Here is a 22,994-nt window from a genome sequence, read left to right as displayed (position 1 = left end):
GATCTAATGCTTTTCAGTCGTCCGTCAACAGCCTCAGCATCTCGCATGTTTATGAAAGACTGAGTACATCTCAAAAAGCCCTGAACTCCAGCAATGTTATGAAGAGTTCCCTGCAGCGTGACATACATCCTGCTGTTTTATTTATGAAGAACGGAGCAGACGCATTTAAACCTCAGGCCTTCATGTGCAAACACAGTACATTCAGGTGACCTGATTGCCAAGTCACGTATTCACTCTCGTATAATTAAAATTGGGTATTTATATTAATCCTGACCTAATAAATCCAAAGTGATGCATAACACCAGCTGACAAGTCCCGTCCACAGTCTTGTAGCTGTGATTGGCCCACATTAAAAGCTTTCACTTTTTTTTTCATCAACTACATTCTATATAAACCGCGGATTACTCGCCGGTGTATAACAGACTAATTCATTTTTCACTGAGTTGACAGATTTGACAGGAGAAAGTGGATGATTGGATGGAGTAGCTTGTCTGATCAATTTTAATTGTGCTGATAAACGGAGCGTGTACTGCACCAAATATCTGCAGTAATCTCAGATAAATGTCAACAGCAGTGATGAATTAAAAAGGCAATGTAAGCAGATATTTTTCTTCATTTACCTCAAAGGCTGAGGTGAGATCAAAATAAATGTCAAATACATTTTAAGCAGGAAATCTCTTCTCTGAAAAAAAGGAAAAAAGTATCAAATCCTCAGGCACCATAAACTTCGAGGAACATAAAACAGTTTCGGAGGCTAGAGTGATTTCTGAGTAAAACATAAACACAGCCCGCCTGCATCTGAAATGGAGATTACTGCTCTGCACTCGGCAGGATGTTGGTGAGGCAAATTTTGTCCTAGTGCTGCCATTCATTTGATTGTATTTGTGACCCTTAATGTAATAAATACTTTCTTAACTGGTGACTGAAAAAGGGAAAAGTGTACCAGAGGCTGTATGTGAGAAAATAAGCAGTAAGTCACTTAAGATATAATTTTTTATTGCCAAATCTCCAAGGTGCTCTACTTTCTCAAATCTGGTGACTCATTTCAGTGAGCTTGTTCAGTTTGGGGTTTCATGTTCTTTCCTAGAATTGCACTTTATGATAACCTAGATATATAAAAAGTAATATAGCACATGATGTAGGTCCGATGGCCTTAAGATACCATTTGAGGTGCAGACAGATTGACCTTATGTCCACTTGTGAGTGGGTTCTTCAAAATAATACCTTTTCAGGACAAACTAAGTCAGGAAAAGATGACAGCTATGGATGCATGTTTTCCATCTACTGTACATATCTGTTATTAGGAAAATGGCAGAAACTTAACATTTTCCAAACAAAAAACTGTGCGGTGCAGAAGACACAACGATGATATGTTTGTATTTGTCAGGCACAGAAAAACCCTGAATGAAAATCTAAAGTTCAGCTTGGATTATTACCTACAGGCCATTAACTTTTTGGATGGATTTCAGAGGACAACGAAGGATGCCTGCAAACCTAAATCATCAGAAATAGGACTATCCGAAACCCCATGTAACATGCAGACAGTTTTCATTACCTTCTCATTGAGAAAATCTCTTTTAGGATGTGAGACTGAGACATTCTGATCAGGACTCCAGAATCCAGTCTATGAGCAGCATTTCGCACAGATATAAATCTCAGGTGTTCACACTGGCTCATAACAAAGTTTTATAACTCGAGAGAAGCAAATTGATCAGCTCTAAACCAAAGCAAGAGCAAGCTCATAGACCTTACTTTGCCGCATGCTACAGCATCAAAAAGATTAGAAAGAAAAAAAGGGAAACTGCTGAGAGTAATAATACTTTATGAGAGATTTTTACTGAACTCCCAGGAATCCGCTTCAGACGCACGGCAACAATCAAGGACAAACTAGTCTGGGGGCCTCTTTCTGCTCCAAACCAGAAAATTGGAAGTTGTTGTTGTGGTAATTGCAATTAATGTGAGAACCTGATGAAAACTGACAATTTTAAAGATGTGTTTATTATTAAAATCTGCCCTAGCACCAACCAGTTTACAAAATGCTGATTAGTTTATTCTTAGTTTGTTCCCAGAGTCTCTCAGTTCTCCCTGGATGACTCCATCAGGGTTTGTTTTGTGCCTGTTTGTTTTTGTTAGTGTCCATAGGCGGGACCCATTTAAAAACACGGTAAAAAAACAAAAAGATGATCCAAAATCAGGTCATTTAAAAAGGTAAAATAAGACGTGGGAGCAGTATCTGGGGAGTGTTCGTGTTGCCTCAGTGGCCACGCCCTCGGGTTGGACCATCAGCATCACACCTGTATTCCATCCCAGGCAGCAGGGCTATTTCACCCAACGCGGACAGCTGATCCACCCCAGTCCGTTAGTCATTCTTGGTAATAACTTGGGTCTCCTAAGCTCTGAGTTTTTCAGGCATTTTGTTACCTGTGTTAATATTACGCCCTCCTGCCTGTTCTGCGTGCAAGAGAACTCCCTCGGTCTCCGTCTTTCCCTGCTAGGATTTTCCCACGGACACTCTCCCCTCCGAGCCCCACGGTCTGACTCTGATTATAAGCCGCAGCATTCTAATTCTTCTTTAGTTTTGACTCTCCGTTCTCCTGCACCCGAGTAATTATTTCCCCTTTCTGTTGCATCTTCCCACGATCCCGATCACAGCTTCCCAGGGCATTTCAGTTCCCGGTTTCCTCAGCTTGAGTTATATTCTCGTTCCCTTGGATGTTCCTGGACATTTATGTTAAAGAAATAAATCTGTACATAGTTCCCGTGAATTTTGTATTGAGTTTGCCTTTGGGTCCCATCTGTGAGTGTAAACCTTGGTTCCTGACAGTTTAATCCATTTAAAATATTTCCCTAGCTGGGCCCGCGTCCCCATTTTAGCATTTTTTAGTAGATAAAGGCGAATGGCTTAAACATGAATTGAGCTGCAGTTCGGGGAAGTCCTCTGAGGGGACTTGCGGCAGCTCCCGGGCCTGGCAGATCCCCATGTGCTAATGAGAAGTGAAAGAACTGAAAAACGGAGGGTGGGGCATGAAAACGAGAACGAACAGCTTGTAGAACTGAGTGGTCATATATAGATGAGAACCGGAAGGGGCGTGTTCAGAGGCGTGGTCACACTCCTGAAATTCAGATAATTTATCTCCAAGTAAACTTTTCCTTATTTTTCCCACCTTTGTGATTTCAGGTAACAAGCAGGCGGAAACAGTACGGCAGCCTGTGGGATTACATCAGAGAACAGTTGAGAAAAAAGAAACCAGTGTATGATAGAAAGCTACTGAATTATGTAAAAGTGACAAAGGGCAGCAAAGATGTATGTAGAGAAACCGATGAAGCTAATGAGATTTCTACACGTACAGAAACAATCGCTTGTTTCTAAAGGTTATTATGTATCAATAGAAACATATTTTTACCTATTACAAGAGCAGAACTGAAAATTATTATGCTCATTAAAGAAGCATTACAAATTATCCTGTTGACTAGACTATCAACATCCTTTTTCTCCCTCCTGCCTTATCTCCCCCCCTTCTTCCTCCCTGTCCTCCTCCATATGTCCCTTCATCCCTCACTCCCTCCATCTTCTTCTTTATCTACTCATTGTGTTCTTAATGTTAATGTTGCTCATTTTTAAAAGAATTGTGTATATTTATTGCATTTTGCTTGATGGTTGTGTGATTTCTGCTGACTGTACAACAAATTGCCGTTTAAGGACAAAGATTTCCTTCATCCTTGACCCCCTAGCTTTCTCATTCTTCTCAACCTTCCTTTCTCACTTCTTCTTATCTCCCTCCCTCCCTGTCCCCTCTTTCCTTCCCTTCCCCCCGTCATCTTTTTCTACAGCTCTTCCCTTGATGTCTTCCTACCTATCTCCCTCCCTGTTCAACCCTATCTCTCTCCATCCTCTTTCCCTTAATTTTCTTCCATCTACTTCCCTCTCAGTCTTCTTCCCTATCTTCCTCACTGCCTTTCTACCCCCATTTATTCTGTCCCTATCTTGTTCCTTACCTATTTTCCTCCCTTCCTCTCAATCTTCCTCTGTCCCAATGTTCCTCCCTCTATATCTTCTTCCCTTCCTCCCTCTTTATCTTGTCATGTTTCTGGTCTGCCTGGTTAATGCTGTCATGTCTGTGTCTTGTCATGTTTTCCTGTTTATTTTGAAAGTCCAGTTTCCATGTGTTTGTGTTTTAGTTTACATTTCCTGTCCATCATTATGTTTATCCTGGTCAGCTGTTTTTCTCATGTGTCTCCACTTCCCCTGATCACCTCATGTGTGTATTTACGTCCTTTGTCTCTTACTGTTCATTGTCAGGACGTCTGCCAATTTGAATGAAGATACAGAGAAAGGAAGGCTGAGAGTGTCATGGCGGGGTGCACCGGTGTGATTGTTAGAGTGGACCCAAAAGCAGACACTGGAGGAAGGAGCTGGTTTGCAAAAAGAAGATAGGGTAGCTGAGAGCCTTTATAGCATCAGCCCTTATTTATTTATATATATAGATATCTCTCTCTCTCTCTCTATATAAATATATATATAATATATATATATATTATATTATATATATATATATATATATATTATATATATATATATATATATATATGCCGAGAGAGAGCGATATATATATATATATATGCCAGAGAGAGAGCTATATATATATATATAGCGAGAGAGAGATATAAAGATATATATCTATATATATAAATAAAGGCTGATATAATCTTCATTATATAGTAGATTAAACAGCTCAGCACTCAGTCATGAGCCCTGCAGGTGATTCTTAAGCCGTGTAGTGGCTGCTGACATTTATGTGAGACAGAGCAGTGACTCTGTCAGAGTGAAATTCCCATTTTCTCTCTGTGCCTCACTTCATCTGTATAAAGCCACCATGTCTAATCCATTATGATAATGTTTTTCTGTCCCACAAAACCAACTGCACTCATCTAATCAGATAATCCGCAACCCGTCGTAACCCTGGGAAACGATAGTGAAACAGGGGTGCATTCGCAGAGACCCCTGGATGGTTGGACTGTGTGGCTGTCAGGCTGACTCGGTCTGATGTTCCTGAAGTCGAGGATTCAGAAATGACAAAGGGGATTGTGTGGAGGGATGCTTCAAATCATCTATCATCTCACTCAGTGTTTGTTCAATGAGCTGGTATCTCATGGGTTGGCGCTATGAATTGTGGGGTTGTTTTAACACAGCAGGTCACAACCAAACACACAGACGATGCATGTTTTACAGTTCATGTCTTCATCTGTTGGCTCCATTATGACTAGAAGTGTCAGTCTTTCTTTGGGATGAAATAACTCAAAACCTACTGCATGGATTGTCTTGAAAATTGTATGCAGACACTGAACACTTGATGTCCACTGGATTATTCTGATATCCGCACTTTTCTTGTACTGCCACATTTTTGGTCCCCTGTCTGTTTAGAAAAATGCAAATGCCTTAATAAAGCTTAGATGCAATTCTGCACCTCTGCTTTAGTTAATTTAATCTATACAGAAGTTAGTCCCTGCCACCACTTCTAGCTGCTTGTTGGTATGGTGGACACTGCCCTAGTCAACAGTGAGAGGAGAGGAAACCTCGGTCCTTAATTTTGAACTAGAACATATGAAACACCTCTGTGGTGGACTGGCGCCCTGTGTACATCTCCCCTTGCCCTTGGCAGCTGTTTTCCCTTTGCAATACAACTATATAGTAGGGCATATGAAAACTTTCCTGCCCAGCTCTGCACCGCTCAGTGAGCTGCATAGTTAACCTCATCCTGCAACTCCCTCTTTCAGCCAGTTCATGCTCAGCTAATTCAGCATACCTTTGATAACTCACTCACACTTACCTTCTGCAACCCACAATCTCTGGGCAACCCTAATTAACTGTAATTAAACTGCAAACCTGGTGATAAATTGTTCTCGTCTGTACCACAATCTTCTTTTGGATCCCTTTGGCTGTCTGTGACAGTTCCAGGATAAAGCTTGCATGCTTTTTGTGATACTTAAAAGCAAAATAACCATAATTAATCTCATTAAAGACAAATATGTGCAGCAAAAAAATTAGATTTTAAAAAAAAAAGCTTGTTATGTCTCCGCTAAACCAGCTAATTATAAAAGAGCCTCTTCTCCTCTCTCATGGCTTTCCATCCACACTAAGCCAGAATTAATCACAGCCTGAGAAACAATGCTTTTCAAACCACTCCCTGTCAAGAGCATCTTGTTGTGAGGGGGGTAAGATCTACTGTGGATAAGGCGATTAAAGTAAAGTTCTGAGTAAAAACAATGGTTACATAGTGGGTACAAGCTTGCAGTTAACTACCTGCTGGGGTTAAGCTCGAAATAAAAGATTTATACAAGGACTAAACTGTCATCAAGGATTAGGAAAATGCATTCTCCAAGATTGCAGATATTTCTCACTGATTATAGACAAAACTGGATCCTCAAGTTTAAATCTGGTGAGAGGGAAACGTCTTCTTAAGCGCACTGTATGTGGGAGGATTGTCATCAGGTTTACACAGAGAGGTCTAATCCTTACAGAACAAAGAGAACAGTTACAAAATAATTCAGTTTCATGGCAGAGAACGAACAAACCCAAACCGGAGTCCTATCTGTTTTCTCAGCTGCAGCATTGTTGACAGTCAAAAAGAGAATAGCTGAAGGGAGACCTGATTTAATTATTGAATTTCAGGTGCAGAGCAAAAATGATCTGGCAGCTTGTAGGGTTGAATTTAAATCAACTTGCTACAATATAAAGCAGCAGGTAAATTCATTAAAAGTCAGACATATCTAATATTAGAGTGCACTGTATGCCGTCGGTTGTACCTGTACCACGTATTGAAAGCTCCATATAGAAGCTCTATGAAGCTGTAAAAGTGAGAGGATGCCAAAATGGGAACCAAATGTGCTAAAATTGCTGCTTTTCTAAAGACTTGGTGCACGATGACAGTGTGAATTAGGACACTGGCATATCCTGACACAGTGACAGCACGTGGGCTTACTATACACAGGAAAAAACAGATGTGGATGCTTTGAAGTGCACCCACTGCCAATACTACATTATAGCAATTTAGTAATGAAATGCATGAATCTACTCAAATATTTATGTATGTAAGTACAAATTTACTTTATTTTTAACCACTCTGTACTTCTACACCACTAATTTGCATAGTTTTGCAATATGAAGTGTTTTAGATTAAAAAAGAAAGACCACCTTGGAATTGAGCAGGAAGCCTAAGGGTATGTCTTTCGCCATCTTACAATGGTGTAATTGCAGGCATTCCACAACTCTTTGTAAATGGTACTCATGGCCATTGATCAATGGTCATAACAATTTGCATGTTAATGATCAAGAAACTGACCTCTCAGCCGATTGTTCATTCATTGGTGCTAGTTTCAGTCATTGTGCAAATGTACTGTTTATAAGATTGGGGAAACCTGCAGGCTAAGACTGAAGAAGTCACTTGGATGAGTGACAAAACGTTTCTCCCACTGAAAACTCTACATCCAGATGAACAGAATCAACCTTTTGTCTTAAGGTGACAGATGTGGATTGTTTCGGTATAAATGCACTATATCAGATAAAAGTATTGGACCACGCCTCTTAATCTTCTAATTCTGGTGTTTTCCGTCCCATTACCACATTCTAAAGAGCTTATCAATTTGAGTGTGGTACTGTAACAGGAAAAGTGAATAGAAAAGCCAGATTGTGAAATGACCTCCGACTTAGATTTTCTATAATCAACTAAGGGATATTATTGCAAAGTGGAAATGTTTAGAAAAGCAAAAGTGACAAACCAAGTAGAGGTAAATGCTGGGTTGGCCAAGTGCTGAGCTGCAGAGTAGTAAAACTCCCCAATGCTTTGCTGACTCGACTGCAGAGCTCCAAACATCCGCTGGTATTAACATCAGGACAAAACCTGTGCACTGGGAGCTTCATTTCATGGGTTTTGAAGGCTGAATTGCTCCTGTAGGTGCAATGTGTAGGTTTGCCCACTATTTTTGACCATGTAGTGTAAAAAAATTTTTTAATCCATTTTACTTAAAAAGTCAGTGGTTCACCATTTACAGTTAGCTCCATAATTCCTCTGTAAACCACCACAATGGATTTGAAACCAAACAACCAACATGTGGTTGAAGTGCAGACTGCAGGACTTAATTCAACAGATTTAAAGATTTTTGCATTAACTGTTTAGGAATTTCAATCATTTTTACACACAGTCCCCCATTTTCAGAGGCTCAAAATAAGAGCAACAATTGACTGACAAGCAGTTTCATGGCCAGATGGTGCCTGTTCCCTCATGGAATTTCATGATTGTTGAAGCAGACATGATATCTGAAGTGTTGACTTTGTGTTGTACAGATTTTCAGTGTACTTTGAAATAGGAGGCCCAAAGACATGTTGGTGCAATTGACCATTGGACTGAAAAAACAAAATAAACTAATCAGGAACAAATTTAGGAGCGGCCAAATCAACAATCTGGTTCAATCCTTGAAAGGATTTAATGCACTGACCAGCCCAACAACTTCAAAAGCCCCGAAAGACCAAAGAAGACAACTAAAGTGAATGATGGCTTATTTCCATGGTTAAGAAAAACAACTTCAAAACCTCTAACCAAGTCAAGAACAATCTCAAGTGTACAATCAAGGGACACCTTTATAAAAAGAAACAGAGAGGGCCAGGAGGGCCAGATTAGATTCTGACAGAAACCATCTGAAAGAGCCTGCACGGATCTGAAAAAAAATCTTCTAACAAAATGATGGGAAGAGAAAAGTATGGAGAAGATCATAAACAGCTGAAGCATCCAACATTAATGTCAAATATGTGGATGTGATATTATATCATGGGTATGCATTGAGCTGGATCATAGTGTTTAGTGATGATGTGAATGCTGATAGAAGTAGCAGGATGAAATCTGAAGTGTGCAGGGCTCTACGCTTTGTTCTGACTCAGCCAAAAGCCTGGTAGAGGAAATATAGTACTTTGTGCTGGATCTACAATAGAAACAGTCACAAAGATTTTCATCTAAGTATTAAAAACAATCTTTATATTTAACATGCTCCTGGGTGAGAAAATCTACCCTTTTTTCAGCTGTAAAAGGGTAGATTTCCTACTCTGGGTTGGAGAGTTTAAGTACTTCAAGGTCAAAGGAGGCATTTGACTGGGATGCTTCCTGGGCACTTCCTAAATGCAGACCCAGGATGGATAAATGGATCGTCACTCTCTATGACAGCTCACTTTTCACTGCCGTTAAGTGTGGCCATTTGGAACAGTATGAAAACCTTTTGATTTTCAGCAAGCTCTGACAGGGTGTTATACAAGTTAGTTTAAGCATGACACTGCCGTTAGCTGCAGCTTACAACTTACAATCCTGTCCTGTCCATGTTTCTCACAGGACTGTCAGAAGACTGCAGACTCTTCATTCTGTTCCATATTTGTTTCCACAGGCCTTTTTAACAGGTCCTTTGAAGTGTATATGCACCAAGTTTTATATTAAGTTGTTTACCTCAAGCTGTTTTGTGTTCCTCATACATGTTGTGTTGCTTCCAACTTCAAATTAAACTTTTGCTGTCTCTCAAGTGGTACAATAATAATTCCCATAAGAGAGTTCCCGCTTGGAAGTGCTTAAACTTAGATCTCTGAGCTTGAGTCATACAGACACTGAGCCTGAGATTAGAGGTGTCAATGAAAGAGGCACAATTATGTGATCTATGTTAAGGATTTTTGCATTTGTCCTCATTCATTCATGTAACAAAAGCCAGAGCGAGTGCAGCCAAAACCCCAAATTATGGAAACTTATACTGTTTCTGACATCTTTGTGTTCAACTGCAGGGGGAATTGCAAACAATCATCTCAGAAGCTGAAATGTTTTATTCCCCAGTGCTTCTGGAGTTCTATAAACTGCTAGAGTTTACAATTAACTGAAACGTCGAGAGGTTGATGATTCATTTTAAACATTTCCTTTCAGATCAAAGGGTTTTAACCCACACTGAGCAGGGATCTATTCTTAGGCTTTGATTAACAGACATCTCCAGAGTATTATACACTTAGCCATGAATGTCACCCCATTTAGGATTAACAGTGACGTATGAAGTAACTTTGGACACAAATGAGCGTTTCCCGAGCAGCACTGAGGCAGCAACTCGATAACATCTTCATTTATTATACAGCATGAACTGAACTGACTTCTCAGTGTTATTAATGTTAATGTTTATTGTGCAAACAGATGTTTTTTGGTTTGTTTATTTGTTTGTGTCTTTGTCTTTTTTGGATGACTGTACACATATGGTTGATTATGATCACATGATCATATTTTGCAATAGAAACCTTTGACTTACTACTTCTAGAGCAGGACATACTGGAGTATATTTATGAAGAACAAGTACTTTGGCCCCAGATATGGTATTTTAGAAAACATGAGTGTCATGGTCCTGGGTCGGTTGGTTTCTGTGTCTTACCTGTGTTCCACGTTTAGTTACTCTTGTCTCAGTGTTTCTAGTTCCCTCTGTTCCCCTGGGCACTCATGTCTCCATGTCTCAGTTTCTAGTCCTGTCTCTGTTTTCAATCCCCCAGTCATACTGTTAAAGTGTCTTGTCTGCATTCACATATTTGTCATGCTTCCTGTTTTATTTTGATAGTCCTTATCCCATGTGCAGTTTATTTAGTTTTGCTTCCTGTTTGTCTCATTATGTGTGATTATTCCCAGCTGTGCTCTCCTCCTGTGTTTCGTTCCCTCATTACCTTCTTGTGTATTGAAGCCCTGTGTTTTCCTCTGTCTGTTGCGTTGTGCCCTCTTTGCTGTGCGTTTACTCTTTGTCTTAGTTTTCTAGCTTCCCAGTGTTTAGTTCTTAGTTTGGGTTTGATTATTGTGAGTGTATTTTATGGATTATTTTTCCCAGCAAATAAAGCTGCCATTTTAAGTTTACTTTTACGTGTACGAGTTCTGCATTTAGGTCCTTCATACTGCCAGCCACACAGTTTACCATGACAATGAGTGTATTCATTGTTATGAGACTGCTTTTTAAAGCGACTTGAAAATTAATCTATTGATTGAACACACATTTTTTTTCTGGGTGACATATAACAATGCTTGCCGTAAGTCTGAGTGTGGTTGTGTAAGGAGGATGCCGTGGCAGTGGCAAAAGTTCTAATTCCTGGGGATGGGAATCTTATAGAAAACTGGTTCCCAGTAGTTCATTTCCTTGGAATTGTTATTCTGCTTGCCTGCTCATCCTGTTCATTGGTCCCAACTGCACTTGTGCTACAATCAGCTGATTTCACTTAGTGTGTGGGGGAGGGAATTGGTGATGCAGCGTGGATATTGACATTTTATTTATATTTCATTGCACTATAAAACAAGAGCGAAATGTTAAACGGAAAACTACATCCAGGACAATAACAGCTGCATTATGTTGCTAACACAACTTTGTCTCTTTGTAAGCATCTGCACAGACAGCATGCTAATGCTAAGCTAGCCAGTAACCCAGAATAATGTTAAAGCTAAGTGAATGCCTAACCCAGCCCAACAGCCAGACCCTAAACTTCAGCAGGTAGCAAACTGAAGCTTGGCTGTAGCCCGCATTTCTACCTGTTCATGTTTCAAAAAGTAGAATCACTCTGGCCACCGTGTATTCAATGGGATATGGATTTGTGTGTGACAACTTGAAGACTTTAGGTTTTTATTGTTAAATGGTTCAAATTGTTAAATTAGGAGATGATGCATTTCAGGTCATTTTACAGAGAAATGCAAATGTAATGTAATGAGTAGTAATGAGTAGTTATTTCTCCTTGCAGTACATAAGAATCAATCAGAATCAATAAAGAATCAAATCGGTAAGTGATGTCGATAATGACATTTAAATCACTAAATACTAATCCCACATCAGAGTTATAGTTTTTTTTTTAATTTTCTGTGTTTACTTTGTAATTATACTGATATGTTCAATATTAGATCAACATCAGCAATATTTTTATCAAAGATTCAAAATGTGCAGAAGGTTCATTGTTAAGTATTCTGAAACTGAAATTCAGTAAAAGCATCATCAGTTGCAAACAATCAGCTCATTTCTGGGAGAAAGGAATGGTAAATGGACTGATTCTTATATAACGTTTTTCTACTCTCCTGGAGTACTCAAAGCGCAACATTCACTCATACACACAAGCACTGTTGTCTATGCTTTGTCAGTGCTTCCTAACTAACATACATTCATACGCATTCATGCATCAGAGAGCAAGTGGGGGTTAGTATTTGGCATGCAGACTGGGGGAGCCAGGAATCTAACCACCAACCTTGCAATCAGTAGATGACCTGCTGTACCTCCTGAGCTACAGTCACTCCAATCCAGCAGCTGGATCAATACAGAAAGGGATTGATCTCATGTGTATTTGTTTACATAGTTTTTTGGTAAAATCATATTTGTCATTTCAATCTCACAAGCAACTCATTTAATGCCTGGCAAGCTTTGAAAAAAGAAATAATAAGGATAATAATAAGGAATTAATGAGGACTGCTAGACAGCCAGATGATGCAGCTAACTTGGTGTCACTTGAATGAATTCTTTTGAGAGATCCTCTGTTCTGCTGACTTAGAGATGCATAAAAGACTGACATATATTTGATGCCCTTGCTACAGCATTTGAAGATATCTTCTTTTTCTTTCAACTGCTCTCTTTAGGAGTCGCCACAGTGGATAATCTGCCTCCATCTCACCCTATCCCCAGCATCTTTTTCTGTCACACCAACCCTCCACATGTTTTCCTTCACTACATCAATGAAACTTCTCTGTGGTTTTCCTCTTTAACTCCCTTTCTGGCAGCTCCATCCTTAAAATCCTTTGTCCAGTATATCCACCATCTCTTCTCTGCGCATGTTTAAACCATCTAGGCCTTGCCTGTCTATCTTAATCAGTCCATTGTCCCTCAGATGTACACATTTCTAATTCTGTCCAATTTAGTCATTCAGAATGAAAACCTTAACATCTTCAGCTTGGCTTCCTGTCTTTTTGTCAGTGCCAACATCTCCTAATAAAAGCAAGCCTCACGACGATCTTGTAAACCTTCCTTTTACACTCTTGCTGATATCCTTCTTTTTTAACAAATCACTCCGCCTTACTCCACCCCGCCTGCACAATCTCCACCCTGTGTATTTAAACTAACCTACCATTATTACCTCTGTTTCTTACAGTTTCACTGTTACGCCTGTCTCCCTCTCACTCTCACACTTGCTTCTACTGACTTTCATTCCTCTTCTTTCCAGTGCATTTGATGCCTTTGTTACCTGTTGAAGATGCTGCTGGATGTTAAGCATTCACTCAGCCTTAACATCACTCTGGCTTCTTTAACTGGCTTGGTTTTAGCATGCTGTCTGTGCAGATACTTGCACATAGCCAGTGCTGGATTAGCAGTATAATGTATTTGTTTTACCCTGGTCACAAATTCCCCTCTTGTCCTTATGTGCAACAAAAATAAAAGTAATCTTCATATCACCACTCCACAAAAAATGTAAATGTTTTGCCATTTTCCTCCTCCCTGCACACGAACCAAAATCACCTGATTGTTGTGCAAGTGTCCAGAAAGAAAGGAGGGTATTTAATTGTTTTCTCTTTCAATGTGTCATTTATGCAAATAAATAATACATTATATTGCTGCATAACCCAAAAACTTAATATGATTACAGAAATCGGTTGCTGTGTAGCAGATTTCCCTCAATGTTCCAAAGGACTTCCACAGGGGAGAAGAATGACGAAAACATGGACAAAATGAACCCTCAAACATTGATGATGCTTCAGAAGATAAAAGTAACGCAGCAACGGAAATTACATAAGTATTGTATTTTAGATGACGGCATGGTCCTTGATCCTATCATTTCCAACAGCATTAAAAGTGCACCTGCCTACCCCATTAACCTTTGAGTATACTCTTGTTGCATCAGCATGCTAACATACTCACAATGACAAGCTGTACATTAGAAAGCTCTTATTTATTAACTGTGAAGATATTATTACTTTTACAGATGTTTGGACAAATATACATTTTCCCCCTGATGATGGGACAGAAAGTTAGATTATTGTTAAAATGTAAATTCCATAGTAATCAACAGTATTTTTTAAAGATTTTAAAGGTCTGCAAACTTGAAGGACTTATCTTTCTATGTAGACTAAAACAGATGAGAGCATGTAAATGGGCACTCTGGACAAAATATCATAGTGATCTGCGCCGGGACCAGTATCCTTTACATCATACATGCTTCCATAGGGCAATATTATTAGAAAACACTGCATATATTTTCCTTGCTATGCAGACGATATTCAGCTATATCTGAATGAAGCCGGGGCATCGTAGAGAAATTTGACATCTTACCCAGTGATATCTGACATGCAGACTGGAGCAGCCAGGGATTATTAGATGACCTGCTCTAAGGCCTGAGCCACAACCAACTTTGCTTATGTTTTTCCCATATTAATATTTCTTCATTGGCTCCCTGTAAAAGCCAGAATTGAATTTCAAATGCTTTTCCTCAGATGCAGAATCTGAACTAATCTGGCCCTATCAGACCTCATACCACATTATGACACTACAGCACTTCACTCTCAGATTGCTGGCGTACTTGTGATTTCTAGAGTTTCTGAAAGTAAAATGGGAGGCAGAACCTTCAGCTATCACGCCCATCTCCTGTACAATGCTAATCAATAAAATCAAAATCAAATCAAATCAAGCAACCAGCTCCCAATTTGGATTTAGAAGACAGACACTTTCCTATGTGATGAAACCTATACTTGGGTGGATCAGGTGACCCTATTATAGGTTCAGACTGCTGCAGGACTTCAGGCGATACACTGTGATGCACAGAGCACTTCTTTGCAACCAACAAATTAAACTGTCAATACAAATAAGTGTTAACAGGCATTAGATTGAATCAAACTATCACTTTCAAATTTGTAGCTAATGGCGTCACATTTCAAACTGGTACAGCTCATGTAACATCTGTTTGAGCCCTTTACCACTAGGAGTGATCTGCATTTCTCTTTGGGTTCTATCTCTGCATGATAACACATGTCATCTGCACAGTTGCTATTATGCAAATGGAGCACAAACACACATTTTATCAAAAGACATTTGTCTCAGTAATGAGCAGCAGATGACAACTTTGCACCGATGTGTTGTGCCACTTCACTATTAATTAAGATCAAATTAGTTTGGAAATGTTAAAGTTCATCACTCTCACAGAAGGGAACTTTTAAGTTGTTGTTGTATTAGGGTAGTATCTGATGAAATGTCTGCTATGGAGACATTAAAGTGCACGGGGAGATGGAAGTTCATTCATTTTAAAAAATAAATGAATAATAATAATGAGTGAGTCACATTGGAAGAATGAGCAGGTGAGGCCTCACCAGGAGGAAGTAAAGGTGACAAGAGTGAGAAAAAGGTCATTATGGAGATAAAGTAGTGCACCAACACAATTTTCCAGTGTTACTGGCATTTTCAGCCTTTTAAAAAAAGTTCAATTTAACACAGCTGAACTACTACAAATAAACAGACTATAGTTTTAATGGGTATGTTACTATAATGTACTTCTTCTTAATATATTATCACATGACAAACAGTAACATTTACATAAGTAAAAGTAGGAATATCATATTAAGTGGTGGTGTAAAAACTAAAGATGTTCTTGCATTCTAATGCAGTAGAATGAGCAAGGAGCACAAAATGTACCTGAAAGCTGTCCAGACAATACAAGTAAATTAATTTGTCACTATTTTAAATGTATTGTGTTTTTTATCCTATATTATAATTTGATTTTAATCACAGAGGCGTATTCTATATTGTTTTGTCTGTTTTGTCACTTTAAATGCGTACAGTCCTTTCTGTTGCTATTTCTATTCCATTAGACATATGAACTTTTACCACCTATTACTGTGATCGTTGTCAGAAAGAAAGCATCTACAGAAGCTTAAATGGATGGTTGATAAGGTTAAAAGTAAAATTGGGTTAATCAGCTGATCTTTTCAAAACCATGGGCTCTCCTCAGAGGTTAAACTGTATAGTTGCTGTGGTGGTCGCTGGTACATTTTCTGTCACTGGTTTGTCAAAACAGGTCATTTAAAGAAAGGAAACCAGTCAAAGCTGTGACTCTAATCTGTTATAAAAGAAATGCAGGTTTAAAAAAAATAGAAAATTTAAATGTCTTATGTAAACATAATTTTCAGTTAATTCAAGTGGTTTACTTGCTCATTGCTCATTGATGAAAGCTCCAAATGTTTTCACCGGTATGGTTCTTTTTATATGTTTGGTCTTTATGATATGCATCCTGCATGCCGTGCTTGGATAGATTTCACTCAAAAATATGCTTATGTTCAAAAATGCTCACTACCTTTCCACGTAATTTTGTTACGTAAGTACGATGTAAAATATTCAATTTAATGGAATCTGGTCAAATGAAAAATACTTGATTGGTACATATTCAGTTTATACCAAGCATATTTTCTTTCTTTCTTTCTTTCTTTTTTTGTGTGTGTGTGTGTTCCGTGTTGAAAGCAAATTGCCTCTCACAAGGACGCAAATATCACAGCACAAAGAAGAAGACATCCAACCAAACTGCAAATAGCGGAAGCTTTATTAACCTGCACTGTGTTCCTCTGTGAGCGTAAAAACGCGTTTTGTTGTACCTTTCACTCCCCAGCCCATCTCAAAACTCCTTTTTTTAGTTCAGCCTACATTCTAGTCTATTAAAATCCTCTCCCAGTGCGCCAACGTTTCTTGCTTATCTCTTGAAATGTTTGCGTGTTTGCAGAAACAGAAAGCAGCATCACACACTCACACACACGCGCGCGCGAACCCACCGCTGTGGTCGGTTTGGTTTTGCGCCTCGCTCCTCCTCGTCTGGCTACATATCTCACGAGCCCTCAGGTGCTGGGAGATGATGGCGCAGTCCGGATGAATTGCTTCGGCCTGAAAATAAGATCCAACTAAGTTATCTGCAGGAAAGCAGACACATGTGCACAAGCTGACTTTCTTTCGCTCGGAGCCTGATGGAGTTATGGTGCCAAACGGTGCAGCATTTGGGGGGGGGGGAGCGACTTGGAAGTGAAATGCAGTTTATTAAACAAACATCAACAACAGACGTAGTTTTAGAGCAGATAACGAGCCTGCACTCTAGAAAAGAAAAACGACATTTACGCGTGACTTCCCTGATGTTTACAAGTTAATTCAAGTTGACATTTTGAGCCAGAATTTGAATCATACTAAAGAACAGGTCCCGTTTTTGCGAATTCATTCCCCGATCTGTATGACAACATCTCTGTATCCCCCCCGGCCACACACACACACACACACACACACACACACACACACACACACACACACGTTTTCCCTGCTGATTTGCTCTTTGATTGATAAAGACGCAGGTTGATGGATGCCGGTCGCTAATTAGCGCCTCCAGCTTAATGAGGACATTTGCCGTTCAGGTCTGATGCACGCCCCGGAGAGAGAGCGAGAAAGAAGGCAGAGGACAATGTGAGAAGGGGTATTAAAGTAAAGATGTCATTAGGGCGTAATTGAGAAGATCGTTTTCTAATTAAAAGCGTTTTTGCGTGTTAAAAGCTCACACCAAAGGGACTTTGTTTCACTTTGAGCAGCTTTTAATCACTTCATGGATAACGGCACCTTGGCAGACAGGAAGATTCTGCGAGTGCGCATAAATAAAAGAAGCAAAATGCCACTCACCACGGGGCTGAACAACATCTGGAGATAAAAGATGAGGACAACAAATTTCCCCTGTCGTCCTTTCAAACCCTTACAGTTCATTTCCATGTTCTTATCTGTCTTCTTCATATCCCTCACCGGATGCCGATGAGACCGCAAATCCAGGTTTACTTGTTCTTTTTTTTTCCGCCTCTTCAAGCCTGACTTCTTTATAGCCTCGGTGCGAGCATGTACTCTGTCAACCTATTTCTCCCTGCCAGCTGGAAACTTGAGGGAAAGGAAAGCTTCTCTCTCTCTATCTCTATCTCTCTCTCTCTCTCTTGCTGTGTGCAGATGAATGAATATCGCCATTCAGAGACATGGGAGTGGGGGTACGAGATATTAAAAATAAATAAATTTTAAAAAAGAAGAAGAAGACAAAGAAACAGCCAATGGCCTATTTTCAAGTCATATTTTTATATTTTGTAAATATTTATGACTAAGATGCTAACAGTCAGCCTAAAAGTGTAAAAAAAAAAGCTTGTATTTGTACACAGGCTAATAGGCAAACCATTTAATTATTAACAGAAGACATCATGACCTACAAAACAACGTGTAGGGGGTGGAGTGCAAGTGTCAAGCATTTAGAAATGTACTAGTCACATATTTTAATAACAATTGTAATGCTCACACAAAAATGATGATGCATTTTAATCAAAATAAACAGTACGTAACCGTACGTATTCTTATCACAGGTGCCATGTCATTTCAGCTTTTTTTTTTTTTTCTCAAGATGGTTAGCAATAAATATTGTTAAATTGCTTTCATGGTAAGGGTTGGGTTTAGCATTGTTCATAAGAAAGAACACAACGATGCTGCACTTATGTTTTTACAGTTGAGTGGTACACAAATGGGGGTTTTGGCACTCTGATTTGGAGCTATATAAAACTGCAGAGCCAGTTTATTTATTGTTAATCCAGTCCGTGATTTACGCAGAGGGTGTTCACGTAAAGCTCCTTCATGTAATAAAGCTGGAATTTGACAAATATGTTACTGACTACATGAGAATTAAAAATAAAATGAATTAGTCTCCTTTTGTTTTTCTTGGAGAAAACACTGATGCTCTGCTTGTGTCCGCTGACTGGTTGGTTAACGACTTAAAACTGGAGATGCTCGCTCATAGCTTTTAAAATGATAAGTACAACAGACTTTAGAAGCACATTGGAAGCAAAGCATAAAAAATTGTACATGAATCTGAAAGGAGCTGGTTGGGGTGGTCCCTGATGAGTGCTGTCAGGTGGCTGCTGGCAGAAATTCTCTGCTGCTGCTCTTTGATGTGTGAAATCTAAATGGCAAATGCAGTAAAGTGGTCTTTGGAGCTGTGGCATTCCCCATCCTTACAGAGAGGTACTTTGCAATAAGCAAAATGTCAAAAACAAAAGTAAAAATAAAAACCAGAACTTTGCCTGTATTCTATCAAATACAATAAAACATTTTTTTTTAATCTCATCAGTGTTACATTTTTAGGTTACAGCTCTATAGGGTTCAACTGATTCTGGACTTGTGAGCACCCGCTACGAGACCAGAGAGTCATAGTTCCCATATTTAGAAAGTCTCTGGTATCAGAGCTTATGGAAGCTGTGAAAATGGTGATAACTGTGCAGTTACCTGAGGCTGGAGAGCTGAATATCTTTTTAAACAATGAGCAGTTTGATTTGAGTATATCTGAAATTACTAGAGGTGTGCCAGCAGTTGTTAAATATGAGTAATTAACAGTTAGCCTGATGTGAGAGACAACCATCAGCTTGTTAAGCTGTTTCAACTTGATTGATTGATTGATTGATTGATTGAATCTTTATTTTGAACATGTTGAAACTTGCTTCTTTGATCTGGCGCCACAGTCGCTGTTGATCATGGTCCCAGCAGGCCAGCATCCTTTCACTTCCTGTCTCTCTCATCTCCTGCTATCTCGTTTGCTGCCATGTGGAGTAGAGTCAGGCCTTGGTGTCCTGCCCTCAATCCAGCCACCATACCTGTCTATCGTCCATCCAGCCATTTCCCTCTATTTGTCCAATTCAGGGTCACAGGCGAGCTGGAGCCTGTCCCACTTAGGGCAAGAGGCAGGGTACACCCTGGACAGGTGGCCAGATCCTTCACTCTTCACCTGGTTGTTGTCACCTTTGCAGCAGTAACTTGGATTTCAACTCACGAGTAGTTCTTGAGTGTACCTTCTGTTTCCTGACCTTGTTCTCGCACCAAGCTTGGACTCAAGTCACTTGCGAGACTTTCATGTTGTTCATCTGCAGAGGAAGGATTTTTCTGCAAATCCAAGCTGCTTTTATCTCCTTCAAACTCACCTGCCTGCCCACTCTCCTCTGGCACGGCCTTCTGGAAGCCAACTGCCAATCACAAAGAAAACAAAATTCAAGTCGTTTGTTAACAATTTTAGCGAAATAATCTTCTGCAACCGTATTTACCTGCTCTCCTCTCTGGAAGTTTCCCGTGCCCCCAAAATGACTCACATGATCTTTGCCCAAAAATCCTGTTATAATAAAAGTTATTAAAAAATTTGTTTTTCATTACAACTCTGTCATCACTTTCCAAAGTAGAGGAGACTGAAAATTTTCATGACTAATCATTGGAGTTAAAGATAAGCAAAAAAAAAAAAAAATCCAAGTTGACACACACACTGGTTTGAATACAGACTTTTTGGATGAAGAAACCGGCTGGGGCAGCAGTAGTGTTAGCTTTCACCTGACAATTTGCTAAGGTAGTTTGTGTTAATGTTTTCACTTGTGTTGCTTGCTGTGTTTTGAAATGACCACATAGTAAATCTGGGGTTAAGTGGGAAGATAGATCTGGCCTCGGAGCTGCTCTGAGCAGGAATTTGTGGTGTTCTTTGTTGGGGAAAAAGAAGCACAGTAAAAGTGTAATAAAGATGTTCCTTCAGAAAATAATGCTCATCTCCCTCTCACACCAACAGGTCAACACTATCACCCTAAGTGGTAAACCACCGTAAGTTTCATTCTGTAGTTGCTTTTGTTGAGACAACGCCGGTCTCTGCCATTCTTTTGGTCCTGGTAGAGATCACGCTGAGATGTTTCCATGTTTTACACAATCCTTTTATTACCCATTATTCTTACAGATGCATCTGGAGATCAGCACACTGCATCCTATGCAGTCCTATGCTAAAGGATGATCTAAAGAACTCCACACAACAGTTACAGTTATAACCTCTGGTCTCCTCCTCCCCTGCAGTAAACACCCCCACAATGGAAATACACTAGTACAGTGGCCAAGGGTGCTGACATCCTGACCCCCACCTCCTTTTAAGGTAGTGTCCATTTGCCCTTTGTCTGCCCCTCACCCTCAGTAACTCTGGCTTCCTGGCCTGGGGGTGGGGGTTGATTGTCCTCCAGGCCTTCTTACACCCATTAACGGCCATATTGTAATATTACAGTCAATCCCAAACTATATTCTCTTTAACTCTGATGTATATTAAGCAATCTATTCTCAACACTTTCTTCCTGTTTAAAGCGAGACATATTTTTTATCAATTTAAACTGCATCAAAACAAGCTTTGAACAAAAGCAAGTTAATACGCAGAGTACTGAGAGTCTCATTATCATCTATGATTTGATTCTTTTAATAAGAGTATATAAATGAATGCAAGGTTAGTGCTGATGCATTACATGATTGTGTTCTGTTTAGAAAGAGTGACATATATGATTTGGCAGAATATGAATGTATCAATTTACTGTAAAGAACTGCAAAATGTGGCTGCAATGAAAGAACAGCTGTTAAAGTACCCAGAATGATTTCAAGAAATTCACTGACTGGACTCAAGTGTTACCGTATTTATGCCTTTAAACAATGCAGTCTATACTGGAACGCTCAAGGTGGTTTTCAAATGGGGTCACCCTATACAGTTTTCAGATGTGAATGTGGAGCAGTGCAGTGCTAAAAAAGCCAAAGCCTCCCCTAAAGAGTAGCTTTCCAAGAACAGGAATATAGGTTTCAGCCTTGAAGTGCTTTTCAGAGCGACCGAGTGATTAATCTATCGAACATTTTACTGCAACCAGAGCTCCTATCAAACAACAGAGGGACGTCGTGAAGGTTTTCATCTTTCTCCAGGTGTGAAACTGAAAAACAAATCTCCCTGCAAAAACGTCACACGTTATCAGAGCGTCACCTCGGCACGGGTTTCCCATAATGGTGATCCTATAACACGTTACCTGTTCACACATTGGGGACAAAAGGTTTTTGTGCTGCCTGGTGGGTAATTACTTGTTTTTCAAACAATGCATTTCAACAAGGCTGGACATCGCCTGTTTGATCACTGGTTTCAATTCTGCGGAGGCCAATCTTTATGTTGCAAGGATGCCGTAAAGCAGCTGAGTGTCTGATAACCAGAGGAGTCAGTCCCCTTTTTTCATGCAGGTGTGTGTGGGGGATTTGTTTATCTTAAACCCATATGCAGCAGTCTCCCACTTTAGGATCCAAACAAAAGGACATTTTATTTTGAAAATTTAAAGACTAACATTCACTAATTCAAGAAATTCAAGTGTGTTTGGACCTTAAAATAGCATTTAAATCTATTTTTCTACTGCCGCCATCCAGGTCACATCCTCCTCAGACCAAAACAATCAATCTTATCTTTATTTGTTTAAATATGTGAACAAATGGCAAATATGAGATTTATTTATTTGATTTTGCAAAGAGCTGGCTCCAAATTAACTTCATAAGTGAACACAGATCTGCTTTATTGTGCAAAACTCCTGCTTTATATTGCACAGGTCCCTCTTTTGCTGCCAAAATACTTCATGGTAGGAAATCCATAAGAAGTATACAGCTGTCCTTGATTCAGGGTGTAAGATGTTAGCACTGAGTTTACTCTGGGCTCTGCTTTCAGGTTTTAAAAATGCAGCTTCTAAAAGGAGACATTAACCTTTTTTAGGCCAGAACTAGTGAGCTGTGAGGTGAGATGATAAATTAGTTAAACACAACAGTTTGAATCCTGCGTGAAGCTAAGCAGCATTAGTGAAATCTGTGCTTGTCTGCTGGTGTGGTTTAGAACAGAGGGGAGAGTTGCAGGAGGACTGACTTTCAATTAACATTCACATATAGTTTTTCTCCCTCCTGCAGCTTTAAGTCCTGTAAGTAGCAAAATTGGGCCTCGAAGAACAAAACTTGTGTCACATCTGACAGAAGATTAATCATTACTGTGATCTGGGGAATTTGGAGGCTAAGTCCTTGAACTCTCTGTCATATTCAAACCATTCTGAGTAATGTTTGCAGTGTAACAGGACATTATCCTAATTAGTGAGGCCACTACT

At 39.6% G+C, this 22,994-nt stretch overlaps 1 protein-coding gene across 1 annotated transcript in view; it reads right to left on the bottom strand.

The window, feature by feature from the left end:
- Positions 1–17,926, bottom strand: part of LOC102290031 (pituitary adenylate cyclase-activating polypeptide type I receptor-like) — a 45,166-nt gene extending 27,240 nt beyond the window's left edge. Inside the window, exons 1-2 of the mRNA XM_005912482.3 lie at positions 17,701–17,926; positions 16,818–16,926 (exon numbers count right to left, since the gene is read on the bottom strand). Coding sequence (XP_005912544.1) covers positions 16,818–16,926; positions 17,701–17,808 — 217 coding nt within the window. The 5' untranslated portion in view covers positions 17,809–17,926. The remainder of the gene's footprint in view (positions 1–16,817; positions 16,927–17,700) is intronic.
- Positions 17,927–22,994: the final 5,068 nt, after the last annotated feature.

The sequence above is a fragment of the Haplochromis burtoni genome, unplaced genomic scaffold (genome assembly GCF_018398535.1).
Source record: "Haplochromis burtoni strain Fernald_Lab_line unplaced genomic scaffold, NCSU_Asbu1 Contig_3, whole genome shotgun sequence".
Lineage (NCBI taxonomy): Eukaryota > Metazoa > Chordata > Actinopteri > Cichliformes > Cichlidae > Haplochromis > Haplochromis burtoni.
This window is presented reverse-complemented; position numbering and strand designations above follow the sequence as displayed.